General features: G+C 35.3%; 2 protein-coding genes and 1 pseudogene across 3 annotated transcripts; 1 reads left to right on the top strand and 2 right to left on the bottom strand.

Moving 5' to 3' along the window:
• Positions 1-1019: 1019 nt before the first annotated feature.
• LOC132180432 (ribonuclease E/G-like protein, chloroplastic) lies at positions 1020-4351 on the bottom strand. The gene is made up of 5 exons (XM_059593249.1): positions 4034-4351; positions 2831-2934; positions 1927-2108; positions 1186-1438; positions 1020-1108 (listed from the first exon to the last, which is right to left on the bottom strand). Exons 1-5 carry the CDS (start codon positions 4186-4188, stop codon positions 1101-1103), a joined length of 702 nt encoding a protein of 233 aa, XP_059449232.1. The 5' UTR covers positions 4189-4351; the 3' UTR covers positions 1020-1100.
• A 4074-nt stretch (positions 4352-8425) lies between these two features.
• On the bottom strand, positions 8426-10685 carry LOC132183239 (probable E3 ubiquitin-protein ligase XERICO). Of its 2 annotated transcripts, XM_059596642.1 has the most exons (3): positions 10557-10685; positions 9542-9613; positions 8426-9346 (listed from the first exon to the last, which is right to left on the bottom strand). In XM_059596642.1, the coding sequence occupies exon 3, from the start codon at positions 9115-9117 to the stop codon at positions 8653-8655; it is 465 nt and encodes a 154-aa protein (XP_059452625.1). In that variant the 5' UTR covers positions 9118-9346; positions 9542-9613; positions 10557-10685; the 3' UTR covers positions 8426-8652. The 2 variants fall into 2 exon arrangements, with proteins under 2 accessions (XP_059452625.1, XP_059452624.1); XM_059596641.1 differs by lacking the exon at positions 9542-9613.
• Positions 10686-15165: 4480 nt separating this feature from the next.
• LOC132180590 (uncharacterized) lies at positions 15166-16303 on the top strand (annotated as a pseudogene).
• The last annotated feature ends 21 nt before the right edge of the window (positions 16304-16324 follow it).

Here is a 16324-nt window from a genome sequence, read left to right as displayed (position 1 = left end):
TAATTTTGGATAAGCCGTTAGCGTTGGACCTTTTGTACCCAGTCCCTCTTTGACAACTTGTACAACAATTTTGGTGCCCTTTCGAACTTGGGCCCACTTGTTGTCATTATTGAGCGTATGCCTAGAATCCTTCATATGTTGGAGATGAGACATTTGAGAATCATTTGAACCATTTATGTCTACAGGAAGGGAATGGTCAATAGTTTCACCTTCCAGGTGATGTTCACTTCGATCTAAACAGTCCTCAAAATCAGCTTCCGCTTCATCATAATCGAGTATACCACCATTTACATTTTCCTCAAGAACTTCTGAAATATTGAAATCATCCTCAACTTCATGTTCCTCATAGTCATTGTGCATAGATTGTACAGGATCATCCCGAGAGTCAACTTCTGTATTATCAGCAATGACTACTCTATCATGAGATGTGCACACATTGTCAATGGCAGTTGGATGCTTTTCAAGTGATCCAATAACAGAACCATTGATTTCTCGTTTCTTTGTCCTTCGACAAAATGGAGGGAATATAAATGGTTCCCTGTTTTGCTTGATGTCCATAAGAGAGTGTCTAGAATTTCCAATATTTACAAAAGCACCTCCCATATGGGGAACAAGTTTTGTGACCACCCCTAGATACACACTGTCACACTGCACATTAGTTTTAACCGGTTCCAGTAATAACTCCACTAATTTACTGTCTTCCAGTACAGCAATCCTTTGCATGGTACATATTGAAGAATTAATCAGAATAACAGTAGAAATGGGTTCCTCTGAAATAAGACTGTTCCCTTCTTCAGGCAACAAATTTCCTTTATCTTCTATCTCAATAACCTCATCTTCTAAGGTGTCATTACTTTTGGACACATCAGACCCCATCTTATCCTTGGAAATAGGAAAAAGGAGAGGTGATGCTAGTAACCAGGGCTCCTCAACAGGCTGATCTTTTTCAGTGAAAACCCGGTCAGAATTTGAGCCATTATGAGTGACACTAGTGGTATCCTCCCTTGAGTACAATATATCCTTGACTGTGGAATCATGTAAGAACGGCTTTGATTCTATTGAATCTCTTGCAAGGATTTTCACTATCTCATCTTCATCTGTCAAACCACTGGAAGCATTTGAGTGTTCAGAAACATTATAAGGGAAGAAGTTGCATATACAAGTGTACGCAGGTGGAGAAATTACCTCTGGCTGGAGCTGATATTAAAGATTGTATGGGAAGATATGTCTCCTCTATCCATGAATCCCATACTTGAGCTGGAGGCTTTTTGGTATCAAACCTCATCCATGAGTCTCTCACCATAATTCTTTTATCTTGTTGAACAGGTAGAGGTACTGATATAGAAAATTCAGGCCCAGGTCTCCAAATGATGTCACATGAAGGCCATGTTTCTTCTTTTATAAAATAATTATACTTGAAATTTCCACCATAAGCCATCTGCCAAGCACAAAAAGGTAACTAGGGGCAATTGCAATAAATACAATTATGAAACTGAAAGCAGATAAAGCTTAGGGTGTCTCTCACTAGTTTTATGAGAAGAGTAATATTTTGTTTTCAACTACTTACTTTTCATAATAAGGAAGTTTCTTCTAAGGCAATCTCTCTAGAAATCAAAAGAAACAACTGGGGAACTACATTGTTCTTTCTCATTTCTGGGGAAACAGACAAAAACCACCAATCTCAGACTAAGGGGGAGAGAGAGAGAGAAGTCAAAAAGTTATAACCTAGAGAATTAACAGGCTTCTCCTAGATCTGCCTTGGTAAACTTAGTTACCTTACAGTATCTACTCTAATTCAATGAAGTGGTGTCACAACAGACAGAAACAACCACATCAGGTAAATATGTTATGGTACTCAACTTCCCATTATGATATACACATGTATCAAGTACATTACTACCACTTATCACAGCCGGATGAAATTACCTTGACTTCAGCCTTCCATAAGTTTGTATGTTCAGTTGGAGACATAAGTATAGCCATCTCTGGATCCCAGGAGCCTAATACATCAGGATCCCCAGTTATGTACAGAAGCTGACCAGCTGTCAAATCGGCTTCTATAGTCCAAACTATGCGCCATAATTCTTTCAAAGTAGTGCTTGACTTGCCTGAGAAATCAGAATATGCTAGATCCATCAGCCATTCAAAACTATAAGAAAGTAGTTCCTCAAAGGATGGTGCAAAACATTAATACACCAATGAAGAAAATATGTCTGTCCATTAGAATCGAGTAAGAGCAGAGACAGAAAGAGGCTTTCTCTCACAATTGGTAACTGAATTTCACATCAACGATGATAAGTGAATGGAAATTTCAACTTAAAAGTACCACTTTGTTCAGACCTCTGACAGGTCACAACAAACTGGGGGAAACTAATGGATATTATACTTTTTTGGTACAGTATATAATTATATGTTCACCACATTTTTCTTGTTATTTCTGATTATAGACAACCACATTTGAGTTGGTAAGTAGAAGCAAGTATAATCATATGTTCACATTATCTTCAGATAAAGGTCCTCCATTGAAATGCTGGCTTGCAACGAAAGCTACAGTCAGTTGACACCAGCAAGAAAAATGTATAAAAGATTTGCTTAAGCAAAACTAAATTCAGACAGGAAAACACAAATAATCACATAATATCAAATAAAACAGTAGTTAACTTTAATCTTTAAGGAACGGATAAATACAATGAGACAGCTAAGACTGAAGTAGCTACCTAAAAACAAGATATTAAGGTATGAAGTAAGTTTATGATCTCTACTATATAAGAGTGGCACTTAGTACACCCAAATATTACCTAGAGTAATCAGAATGGGCAAGTTAACTTACCTTTCTTCGTAGTCATTATAGCGGATCTTCTGAAACAATTATAGTTCCCTATACGAAGTGTGAATCTGAATGCATTTCCAAAGGGTATGTGGGGGCATATATACCTGATTGAAAATTAGAAACACATTATTGATTTTCCAAAGGGTGTCAGCCCAGCAGTCAAAGTCTTAAGTTGATATGATTACGTATAATATTTCAATTTCATTACATGCTCGACCTGTATGCAAACAGTAATTTCCGAGCATTCTGACAGTACAAATGAATTTGAAGATGATTTATGGTGAGAATGAACAGGAGAAAAAAAACATCATACCTGAGTGAACCCCATCACTTGTTTGTGGTGTCTATGAATGAATATCACATATTTCTAGTCACATATTTTCTATAACTTGAGAAACTTGATATGTGCCATATAGATAGTTGACTCTCGGCTATTGAATAATAAAAAATGATTCATGCATTGAAAGTAAGTATTTCCAGATCACAACCAGGGGAAGGCACTATGGATGCCAAGTGTGTTGCATCCAAGACCACAATACATTTTCCCTCATTGGGAGGGTGACAGTGAGGATTTCTAAACAGATACATTAGCAACCCTACAAAACAATTGCTTCAACATTATCGTAACAATATGCCACTCCGAAGACTGAATTTCTTATATGTAAGGCTTCCATCATTTCCCCAGGTAGAGGCAGCATTGCTTTTAACATGCAATGACGGCAATATGATCAAATGCTCGGCCTCAAATACATATATATACTTATATCATCCCAAAAAATATTCATTAAAAAAAAAAATGAAAATGTTTGAATAATGTCAATCATATATAATACTATATCCTATTGGATTATGCAAACCACACTCTTAAAGCCTACCCAGCAAAAAACTTGTCTTTGACAATGTACAACACAAGGATCACCCCATAAATAAAAACTAAAGCTTTTGAAGGCTGCGATAGAGTAGATGGAAGTCTTTAATAAAACCATGCATAAATTGAATTCTGAAGCAATGAGAGGCTTCTTGTGTTGTATATAGTCTGACATAAACGATGAAATTATGAGCGCTCTGGGTGTGAGCGTGTAGTGTAATCGAAACCCAATTGAATTCAGACAAATTAAAAGTACATCCCTTGAGCGAATTCAAACAAATACATGGAGCGCATAAATGATGAATGTATGAATGTAGGGTTGCGAGTGAACTCACGAAGATAGGGAGCTCTCGGAGCCGATAAGCGAAGAAGAAGAGCAGGAGGAGAAGCTAGTGGAGCGTCGGGGGAGGCTATGGAGGTCCATGGAGCTGAACCTGAACCACCCTGCATGAGCTTGAACTTCAGTGGAGGAGTATGGACAACGAGCCATGAGAGCTGGTCCTTGGATGGTAAATTAGGAATGGCTGGAAGGATAGTTTCGACATTTGAGGAGGGTGACTCGTGACCTTGAACGTGGTGTGACTCGGGGCAAAGGGGATGGATAGCCAAGAGAGAAGAAGAAGAAGATGATAGGATTGCCTTGGCGCCTTGTATGGCATTGGCACGTGTGCCGCATTACCACGCTTGTGCGAGTATTTACTTCTATTGGCACGTGTGCCGAATTGCCACGCTTGTGTAGTTGTGTGAATTTTTTCTTGGATAAAGTCCATATGCATTATACACATCTCAAACTATCACTCAATTGACAATATTTTTTCAAATTTTTAATTATAATTTGTGACAATATCCTTCCAAACTACCAAAATATTGTCAATATCCTCCCAAAACTAGCAAAAAATCAAAATGCCCCTATATATTTCTCAATATAAGAAAAATACCCCTATAATTCAAATAATAATAATAATAATAATTTTAAAAAAAGAATTTTTTAAAAAAAAAAAAATTTTAAACGATTTTTTTTTAAACAATTTTTGAAAAAAAAAATGGAAATTTTTATTTAAAAAAACAATTTTTTTATTTTATTCGATTTTTTTTAAATATGTTTTAAAAAAAACAAAAAATTTATTTTTTTAAAACCAACATTTTTTTATTTTTTCAAAAAGGAAAATTTTATTTAAGAATTAAAAAAAAATAATAATAAAAACGAAAATTTTCAATTAAAAAAAAAAAAAACCAAAATTTTTTTTTTTTTTTAGGTTTTTTTCAAAAATTTTAGTATTTTTGTTTTTATTTTACTACGTCATTGAAGGACATTGACAATGTTTTGGTAGTTTGAAGGGACATTATTACAATTGAAAGTTTGGTAGAGACATTGTCAATTGAGTGGTAGTTTGAGGGGTATGTGGACTTTCCTTTTTTCTTTTTTGTTCTCTTAATCACTTTGCTTTTTTCTTTTCTTTTCTGGGATTTTCTGCTATTTCCTTGCTTCTGGGGAGCTCGTGTCAAAATATAGAAAATATATTTCCCATTTTATCAGTTTTTGAGACTTTGTTTTCTCAAAACTAATGGTAAACATGTTTTTGATATGGAGGATAATTTCCTGATTTCAAGACCAGAAGACATTAACCAAAGATACCTATATTTTATTAGGAAGAGCAATTAGGAAGTGGTATTTTTCTCTAGCCTAAAACATCGATAAATGGTCGGTTTAGTTTGATGGTTTTAAAATGTGTAGTTTGAAAAATAGTGCTTTCAAAACATATTTAATAAAAATCTATTTAATGAAATTGTTATTTTAAAATAATAGTTAGCATTTAGTGAAATTGCGCCTTTAAAATCATGCATTTTTAAAAGTACATTCCATGTCCCCAAGAGGTAGCTCAATCGACTAAGATCACGTCTCATGAAGCAGATGTCACTAGTTCGAATCTCTCTCCCCCCTTGTGCAGACATGTAAAAAAAAAAAAAAAATTCATTCCCTTACCTACGATTCAAAAATGTGACTTTTCTACCTTTTTAAACCATAATTTCTTTTTCAAAAGTACTCCCAAATGGAACACTTTCCAAGTTTCCATGAATTTATTTAAAAACAAAATTTGTCTTGCAAAATCGCATGTCTAAATAGACTCTAATTCCCTTTTAATTAGGACTATTATGGTTTCTAAGATTATGTCCATTAATTAAAGTATGCAAAAAAGTTCACCTAGCTTCTAAACTCGAAACAAAAATCAAGTATTCCACTGTTAAAATTGTCATTAGTGTCAAGTCATACCACTAAATCAATGTCAAGTGGTTGATGTCTAACACGTCATGTGTCAATTGTACGTTGTATGTAACAAATATCATTAAATTATAAATCTATCTTAACTATTGTTTCTTTTTAAAAAATAAAAATAAAGCAAAAAATAAATGGGGTGACTATAATAAATGGAGTCATCCCCCTCATAGGAGATGAGTGCCCACAGCTATGGCCTCCCCTCGTGGAGGCTAGTTAGGGATGGTCAACTTGCCTTTAGAGGAGGCTAGCCTTGATGGTTGCCACCAAATTTTCTTTGATGTCATGTCATATTCTACATATTTAATTTTTTTTTTATTTATGATAGATTTATAATTTGCTTCGTGAAATATCAGTTAACACATGACGCGTTAGATGCGAGTCACGTATCATCGAGCTAGTGGTATGATGTAACACACTATTAATTAAACAACTAGTTGATAGGGAAACCTATTTAAACTTAGGTTCAATCTTAAAGACCTAATTATCAAAATTAAAAATCTAAAAACTAAATTAAAATTGCAAGAAAACTCATGAACTAATCTTTTTTCTTTTCTTTTTTTTGAAAAAACTACTACTTGCTTACGAATATTGAATTTCTTTCTTTATCTAAGTTTAACATAAAATGTTTTAAGGAAAAATGAAAAGAAAGAAAATTTGTAAGTAAAAAAAAGAAAAAAAAAAAGAGAAACAAATAGACTCTAATTCCCTTTTTAATTAGGAGCACTATGGTTTCTACGATTCATGTCTATTGAAGCAAGCAAAAAATTTCACCTAGCTTCTGAAATTGAAACAAAAATCAAATCTTCCTTTGTTTAAATTGTCTTTTTTTTTTTTTTTTGACATGTTCGCACAAGAGAAATTGTCATTCAATTAATTGATAGTGTCAAGTCATACCACTAAATTGATGACATATTGGTTGATGTCTAACACGTCATGTGTCAATGGTACGCTCTATGTAATAAATATCATTAAATTATAAATCTATTCTATCTTTTCTTTTTCTTTTTCTTTTTTTTTTCAAAAAACTGATGACTAGAGTGAAGGGAGGCATCCCCTCATAAGAGAGGAGCTGCCACACGCTCTCCACTCATAGAGGCTAGTCAGAGATGGTCAACTTGCCTTGAGAGGAGGCTGGCCTTGAATCTTGATAGTCGCCACCAAATTATTTTTCTTTAATGTCATGTCTTATTCTACTTTTTAAAAATTTTTTATTTAAGATAGATTTATGATTTGCCTTATAGAAGATTAGGTTAACACATGACGCGTTAAATGCGAACCACATATTATCGAGTTGGTGGTATGATGTAACTCACCATTAATTGAACAACTAGTTGATAAAGGAATCTATTTAAAATTACGTTCAATCTTATAAACCTAATTATTGAAATTAAAATTTCAAGAAAACTCATGAACTAATCTTAATTAAAAAAAAAAAAAAAAACTTCTTGCTTGCGAATCTTGAATTTCTTCCTTTTTTTATATAAGTTTGGCACTGTATTTGAAGGTAACATAAAATGCTTAAGGTGTTTAACCTAACCCCATAAAACACATGAGAAAAGAAAAATGAAAAGAAAATAAATTTTGTTAAGTAAAAAGAAAAAAACTTGAGTAACGCAAGAGTTCTGACAAACGGTTTGTCGAGCTAATTATTAGTGCCCCCATCCCTCCTTTCTGTTTCTTCTTTTTTTGATGAGTTTGAACTCTTTTGGCAGGGCTTGTTCTTAGGAATAAAGTGTTCCCAATAAAAGGTAAGAATGACGTGGGCTTACAAACTTTTGTGCACCTTTTTCTGGTAACTTAATAAGGCTAACAGGCACTTTCCCTTAGACCCTTTATCCAATATGCTTTGTGGGGTTTCCTAGCTTTTATATGGTCTCTCTTATAGTTATCTATCACACCCGAAACAAGATACGGGTAAATAGAACATATTCCTGTTACAATGTAGGAGTAGAATAAAGATAGGGGACTACTTGTGGATTAAAGACATTACCCTATAGCCATACGTTTCCTTAGGCTTAGCAGGCATAGTGCCTGTTGTTTTTAAGCATATAATTGGATTTCCCATGTAGCCAAATGGAACCAACACACCCTCTTCATCTCATCTCACATGCTAAAGAACATGCCATTTTTTTAGATGTTAGGTTGTAGGAATTCCTCCAACTAGCCAGAAATTCACCTTAGGTTTAGCAGGCATAGTGCCTGTGGTTTTTAAGCATATAATTGGGTTTTCCATGTAACCAAATGGAACCAACACACCCTCCTCATCTCATCTCACCTCACATGCCAAAGAACACGCCACTTTTTTAGATGTTAGGTTGTAGGAATTCCTCCAACCCTGGTTGTAAGAAATATGGCTGACTTCTGCATAATAATGTTTCATTACTCAATCAAGAGATTCCCCAATTCCCAGGCAAATACAGCACCAAGGCAACAGAAAATAAAAAAGCTCTCCACAAAAAAGGCTCAAGCCAGAAGTGCAATGCATATAACACCAGCAACATCAAAATATGTACAATAATAAAATTAGGTCTCAAAGACCCATATCAACATATCACATCTGAACTCCTGCATAATATGCGTATAACACTACACCCAGCCGATGCATTCACAAAAGTAACTGTACACTATGCTGTACATTGAATTCCCTGGAGTCACATGTCACATACTTGTAAATGCTCACCAAATGCAAGATGCTTCTTCCTCAGGCATTAAGGGAGTCCTACAGAGAGGACATGTAATGTTCCAATAGTCAAGCCACTTCTCCAAGCATGCTTTATGAAAAAGATGACCACAAGACAAGCGGTTAATCTCGGATTCAGGTTCAAACTGACTCAAGCACACCGAGCATTCGTCTTCAGGCTGTTTACAGCTATACACTGTATCGAACCGAATAGCCGGGCTCCGGCTCCGAAACTCCTCAATGTAAGTCTCAGAAGAAGTAAGACGGAATTCGAATGGCTCTGGGGGGTTTTGAGTGGAATCTGGTGATGGGGGTGAAGCTGATGATGATGACAGATGGATACCAACAATGTGAAGGATTGTTCGGACTATGCCTTTGACAATAGAGATGGATAGGGCAGTATTTACCAGGATTACACATAGTACTCCCTCAGATGGAGCTGGGAGGCTTGAGAGACCCATTCTGATCAAAATTTAATTTTTTGGGGGATTTGGAATTATTGCAAAAGTAAATATATTTTTTTAGAAAATAGAAGGCTCAAACTCAGCCCGGCTGAAAAAGGATTCTTAGAAACAACAAAATCGGGTGGAATTGGAAGAGGCAGAAAGTGGGGAATAGATTGTATTGTCAGTTTGATCTCTCAGAAAGGAACGAAACAGGGGAAAGGTGTCCTCACTCTCTTCTTGATACCTGATCCGAAATGAGTAAAAGAGAGATTAGGATACCACACAAAGAAGAAAATGACAAACAATTAATAAAATATTGAAAATAACAAATAGAGTGAGCTTAGACCTTAAAATTTCACCCACACAGATCATTTATTGACAACAATAAGAGAGCAAGAATCGATGATACAGAAATTGATCTTTTAAAAAAAGTACTTACGTATAAAGTGGCAAATATAGATATGCAAGAAAATTGGTGCACATCCAGTAAGAGAGAGTCATAAAAACTGATCTGCAATAAACCCACAAAAGGGGCATAATCCCTTAAATAACTGTAATTTGATATAAGCAAACAGAAAAGGAAAGAATTTTCTTTAGGTTTCAATAAGATGGTTAAAAGTGCCTCCTCACCACCACCCTTATGTCCTAGCAAGCTGTCTCCAATGAAAGGATTGGGGGGCAAAACAAAAAGAAAAGGAAAGAATTTTCTTTAAATCTTAATGAGATGGTTAAAAATGGCCCCTCACCACCAGCCTTATGTCCTAGCAAGCTGTCTCCAAGGAAAGGATTGGGAGCAAAACAAAAAGAGAAGGAAAGAATTTTCTTTATATCTTAATGAGATGGTTAAAAATGGCCCCTCACCACCAGCCTTATGTCCTAGTAACCTGTCTTCCATGGGAAGATTGAGGTAAAAACAGGGCTATATTCCCAATATTCCACAATTATGAGAGTAATTAAGGATTGAAAAAAATATATATATATGGAGAAACTAAAATGATGCAGAAACCATCCTGCGTCGTAAACCATGTTTGACGATAATTGAAAAGGGAAAATAAATAAATAAATAAATAAAATCCAAAGCCCAAGAAGAGTTGTAGAAGTCAAACTATTAAAAGGTTTGAACTTTCAATGGAGATGAATTAGCCTTGATAAAGCTTCTTCTTCATCAAGATCTAGCACAATTCAGACAGATGGAGATCATAAATATAAGAAAACATAGTAATATAGAATATGAAATCCTTACATAACATGATCTCAATCTACAAACCGATTTTCTAATCCAAAAACCCCATTTGACTACATCAAGGTGAAACAAGATCTAGATTTTTTCATGTGATTCAAACAACACAGAAGAAAAAAAGAATGGCCAACAAGCAAATCATTGTATTCCTTGAGGACCCATAAAAGGAAAACGAGCAAACTCTACAAGAGAAGTGAGTGTGAGAAAGACTTACACAAAGGTGAGCTAAGAGATACAGATTCTATCTCCGAGATGAGCTTATGAACAAAAGATTCATGGGATCACAAGCATATACATGTGGGATTTTAGACGGTCATATAATGGCTGCTTTGTTCAAACAGCTTCTCCCTCGTATATATAATAGACGCCACCCACCTCCCACGATTATCAGCATCTAACCCGTTTGTCTTAACCCTGGTTAGCCTTTGGCCGTTTCCGGCGCGTATCTTCCTTCAACCATGGTTACTTTATATCATCACCTTTTCTTTCCTCCTTGTAAACCTTCTTTTCGATACCTTAAATCCCAGTTTAACTGTGTTAGTTAAATGGGATTTCGTGTAATGATGTTGCCCAACCTTTTTCGGATAATTGCAGAACCGGTAAAGCTTAGATTACCTGTCACATGAAGTTATCTATTACAAATACAATTAAACAGGAATCTAAATCTTCATTTTTACATTGAGTAAAGTTCAAATTATTAATTTTCAATTTAAAGAGTTAGGTTACTTTATGATCGTATTTGGTTTTGGTTTACAAAATTAATATATATATATATAGCTAGTCTTGTTTACTAATGCACAATCATAAATAATGTAGCATAGTAATGCCGCGTAGTATTAAGTTATTAAATATTAATTAGTGAGTGAAATTGTCAAAAGAGTAAAAAATGTCATTGTATTAATATCTCGATAAAATGGATCGGACCATCCTAGATGAAATTGATGTAAGGATGGATTAAGAGCTTTTGAATAAATAGTTAAAGACACAAATTGTGGTGTGGTGGACAAAATTGCATTTACCTTAATGAGTAATTGGATGATAAATCAATGATATTCCATTTGAGGTGGTAGCTAGCAAGGGGACAAGAAACAATGGTCTGTAGAGATGAGCTAGCTAGCCTGAAGTGACAAATCTTGTCGGCTTTGCAAAATATGAATGCATGGGAGATTTCTAACCAAATTAAAACAGGCAAACTGCATATATACGATATGACAAAAAAGTCTTGGTCCTTCTCCTGCATGTCATTGTGAAATGGGTGCACATCATCCTCATCCTACCTCCTTTTCATCTTACTTGTTCATGGACAAGTGTCACGTATTCGCTGATTAGACATGTCATATATGTTGTTGTGTGTGTCGTGATGCCAACGTGTACCTTGTGGGTGTTATGTGTATTCGTCCCCCTGAGGCTGAGACCTGAGGCCTAAGGGTGCTTATTGTCTATAGCCATGAAGAATCTCACGTGCAAACAAGTGGGTAACCCCGCCTGAATTATGCATCATGGCCTTTACTACGTGTCGTCCTTTAAACGGGGCTTAGAAAAACGACACAAATTGCTGGGGGGCTCCAATCACGGCCGGCAGTATTGTCCAGGTGGCAAAGTGTCGTCAAGGGGTTTGAAAATGGGACAACGTGGATAGTTAATGCAATGTAAAATGTATAAAGTCACGTCCCCATCGGTTTGGATGCACCCTCTTCTTCCTTCAACCTTCACAATCTATGAGATTCCTTTTCCAATTAAACAAAATAATAATAATAATAAAAAAGAAGATGAAGATAAATGTTTTCTTCATACGTGTACCCTTTTAGGGTTGCTTGCTGGCTTGAATGTGCATATGATGTCGTCCTATGTGGAGAAGAGAAGAAAATATCCTTGGTTGGTTGGTTGGTATGGAGTTGTTAAATTCTACACAACTCTAGAAACATCAAGATAAACAGGTTTTTGTCTGAATCTAAATCACTTGCTCATGTCACTCAACCATGAACAAAATTGTTTTATAAATCATATCACATGCAAAGCCTTTATATATAGTTAATTATGAATTGATTTCACATAATTCAAGAGTGATTAATTATTAGTACTCAATTTTCGAGTAATTCACACACAGTATTGTGCCTTAATTAACCCTATACATAATATCATATAATTTTTGGTGATAAAATGAAACTTTCAACTAGCTAGTTTTTTTTTTTTAATTAAAAAGGTGGGAAGGGGCGACCAGTGTAGTTTCTCCCCTTGGGCATTACCATCGGAGTTCCCACCCGCTGTGGAATGTCTGGTTTGAGCCATAGCTACTACCTGGGAAGGCGAGCCCGTCACCACAACCCCACAAAGGTGTGAGCCAGTAGAGCCCTTTCAAAGTAGCATCTGGTTCAGGCATCTACTACCGCAAGCAGATTCGAACACGTGACCACTAGGATGAAAAGAATTTTTTTATCAACTCAACTACCACCCTTGTGGTTCAACTAGCTAGTTGAAACCTCTTTTTTTATTTTCCTTAAAAAAAAAAAAAAAAGATATAAGGAAAGGGCATCATACATGGACATTAAAAATCATGTGAATGGTGATAAAATGTTGACCCATATAGCTGGCTTGAAAGCTATAATGCGACATATACCACTCACACACGCTCCCTTCGATAATAGGTACAACACTTCATTCGGTGCAGATTAATGTTATACACACCCTCACTTTTTTACATTAATTTTTGGAATATAATTATTTTCATTTTATTTGAAATGGAGAGGAGCCAATTAGTGCTAAATGAGGAGCAAAATTGTCCAACTTGCACTACCGGCTCCTCTCATTTGAAATTGAGAGGATCATTCTCTCTCAATTTCACATATCCTTAATTATGTGATTTTTAAAATTATCCTTGAATTATGGATGAAATTTTAATTTAATAGTACAATTTTAAAAGCCTACATAAAAATATGTGAAATTAGTATAAAAACAAAAAGAATGTGGGTAGCATTATTCATCAATTCAACGCTGCTTAAACAACCGATTGATTTGACTATGGATTAATGACGGATCACCAAATGGCATTGTTGCATATATCATTGAAATTGGGTAAATGACATGGACATATATTGTATGGACAAATCCAACTTTCAAACTTCATTTTGAGATTTTTTACAACTCGTAAACTCTATATTGTCTCATCTTTGAAAAGTTTGCTCTCCATTATATATGATTGACAGTGAAAGATATAACGTAGTACGTTTCTCTTAGATTATATATATAGATGTTTCTCATAGATTCTTGGAAGTCTGTAGACTCTACAAACATCTCAATGCATGGTTCCTATTTGTTTTCAAATCATGCGTCGATCATAATGGCTGTCAGTAATCCAACTTGAAATGTCCTGCCCACTCATGGTTTCCACGACAAACATACCAAACTAGGCTGGAAATAAGATTTTTTTTTTTTTTTCTCATTTCAAGTAAAAATGTAAAATAGATAGTATTAATATTTATTTTATAGTTTAAATTAAATTTTATAGAAATTAACACTATACATAATATCATATAATTTTTTTTTTTTTTAAAAAAAAAAAAAATAGGTATATATATATATATCAATAACTCAAAAATTGTTGGCATGATTAATTTATGGATACAAGAGAAGAAAAATAAAAAGAGTTTTGGAAGAGGACAGAAGTCACAGAATGGAGGGTAAAGTGGGCCAACCACCACATGATGCCATCACGTGCACAGACACACAGTCACGTGCTTACCATTGCCCCACTTTCAAACGTGTCAACCTTCTATTTGAAACCTCTCAACCGCACTCGTTTCGGTGTCTGTTAATTCCTGCGTTTTGTCCTGTGGCCGGCGTGACCTTGACGTCGACGACGATTTGTTTTTTTTTTAAAAAAAAAACAATGCAAAATGAGTGGACAAAGCCAAAAGTTTATTATGAGCAGGAGTCAAGGTCAACAAATTTTCCGTAGGCTGATTTTTTTTTTTTTTTTCTTAAGAAAGAATTGGGGGCATAGGCATATAGCCTACATCGGTCTCCTCCTCCTCCTCCGTCCCTAAACTTTCACCAATTTGTAATAAGTTGTATGTGGTATAAAAATATTATGAAGACTCCGTGTGACATACAAAAATAACAAATAGATTTCTGCACTCAATTTTTGTTTAATTTTTTTTTTTTTTTTTGACGGAAATCATTGTGTGTTATCAAATGAACTGAATTTATGAGTCTAAAAAAAAAGCACTGATTTTTTTCTCATTTTTTTTTTAAATAAAAAATAAATTAGAAAGGGTTTTTGCTAAAACCCTAGTACTATTTTCTTTGTACATTCTGGTCCCTTCTGTTGTCCCATGCATCCAAGCTCATCACCGCGAATCTCTATCTCCCAGGGCAAGCCACCCGCTCTCGGACATCACAAAATCAAGAATCGACCTGGTGCCCGCTTTTTTTGAAAGTTTGAACCGGAACCGACAATTTAAGAGCGTTAATAATCGCCGCTTCCAAATTGAAAATCTCGGTTATTTGACCGCGGTAACCGACTTAATTTTGTATTTATTTGAGGTATTTGAGTCTAATTTTTGTGCTTAATTCTAATAATTTGCGGCCTTTAGATGATCTCATTGTTATTTTATTAGATTTGTTAAAACTCTAAAATTACTACTGTTTTTTTACATTTTTTTTTTTTTTAAAAAAAATTATTTTATATATATACCCGATTACCGGTTATAAGTGTCAAAAATCAGAACCAAAACCGGGTAGCCAATTATCAGTTTTTGCTAACCGGTTTCAAAACTAGTTTTCCAATTACCGGGTGGTACCCGATATAATTTTTTTTTTTTTTTTTTTTTTTTTAACACTCCTACTATCTCTAGATTGCCTTTGATTTATACACACAGACCGAAATTTCACGTAATTGAAAAGACCCAAATTTTTTCTTTCTTATTTGGAATCGGTGGTATAGGTCTTCGATTGTCTCTGAGAAAGTTAAGATTTCAACTGGTTGAACTATCGGTGAGTTGGGGCATGACTGAGGAAACCCATGTGGCAGAACCGGCAAAGGTTCCGATGAAAAGGAATATAGGGAAGAAGAAGGGCTCTTGCTACAGGGCATTGAACATGGCAAAAAGGGTAAGAAGATTGACAGGAAAATGAAGAAACTGTTTCGCAAGCGGGCACGAGAGTACAATTCGGGCGAGGATGATGATGATGGTGATGGTGATGATCATGTTGACTAGAACCCTATGCCCGTGATCAGAGATGAGGAACGTCCTGAGTAAGAAGGAGGGGATGTGAATATGGATAATGGGGTTTCTGATGATGAAGAAGATGGTGAAATTCAACTCGGAATTACGAAGTTTGCGGAGGGCTGTAGAGCATTCAAGATGGCATTCAGCAATATTATCATGAAGAGCGTGACTACTGATTCACTCGTAAGATAGGCTAGGATAACTGTTTAGTTGCTTTTTAATACAATGAGATTTGTATAAAGTTTGTCTTTTGCTTTGCAGGGTCCAGTTTTGTCGGCGGACAGGAAGCTCATTGCAGAGAAGCTTGCAGAAGAGGAGGCTGAACGGAAGGTCAAGGGGGAGGCCAAGAAGGAAAAACACTTGGTAATTCAATTTCAAAACCAGTTGTTATGACAAGCATAAGTGTTTCATGCGTTTGTGCGCATTTAAATCATTAATCTTCCCCTATAATATATGATTGGTTGCTTATGAGTTTTGTACTTTTCATTCATATGATATAGGTGGGAGAAAGGGGGCATGTCAAACCTGCTAATTATTTGGATTCGCAAGAGAAGTTTCTAATAGGTGTTGCTGCAAAAGGAGGTAATGCATTTATGTTTGTTACTTGAGATTTATGTCACAAGGGCACTGGTTTTATCAGATTGTTTTGCCTACTTTATAATAGTTCACATTTTCCATGTGCGTTGCTGGAGTTTCAGTGGTCAAGTTGTTCAATGCTGTAAGTTCTCCATGAAGATTTAACCATGTTTTGTTG

This window comes from Corylus avellana, chromosome ca5 (genome assembly GCF_901000735.1).
Source record: "Corylus avellana chromosome ca5, CavTom2PMs-1.0".
NCBI lineage: Eukaryota > Viridiplantae > Streptophyta > Magnoliopsida > Fagales > Betulaceae > Corylus > Corylus avellana.
The sequence above is the reverse complement of the archived record's forward strand: the minus strand, read 5'-3'. Positions and strand labels throughout refer to the sequence as shown.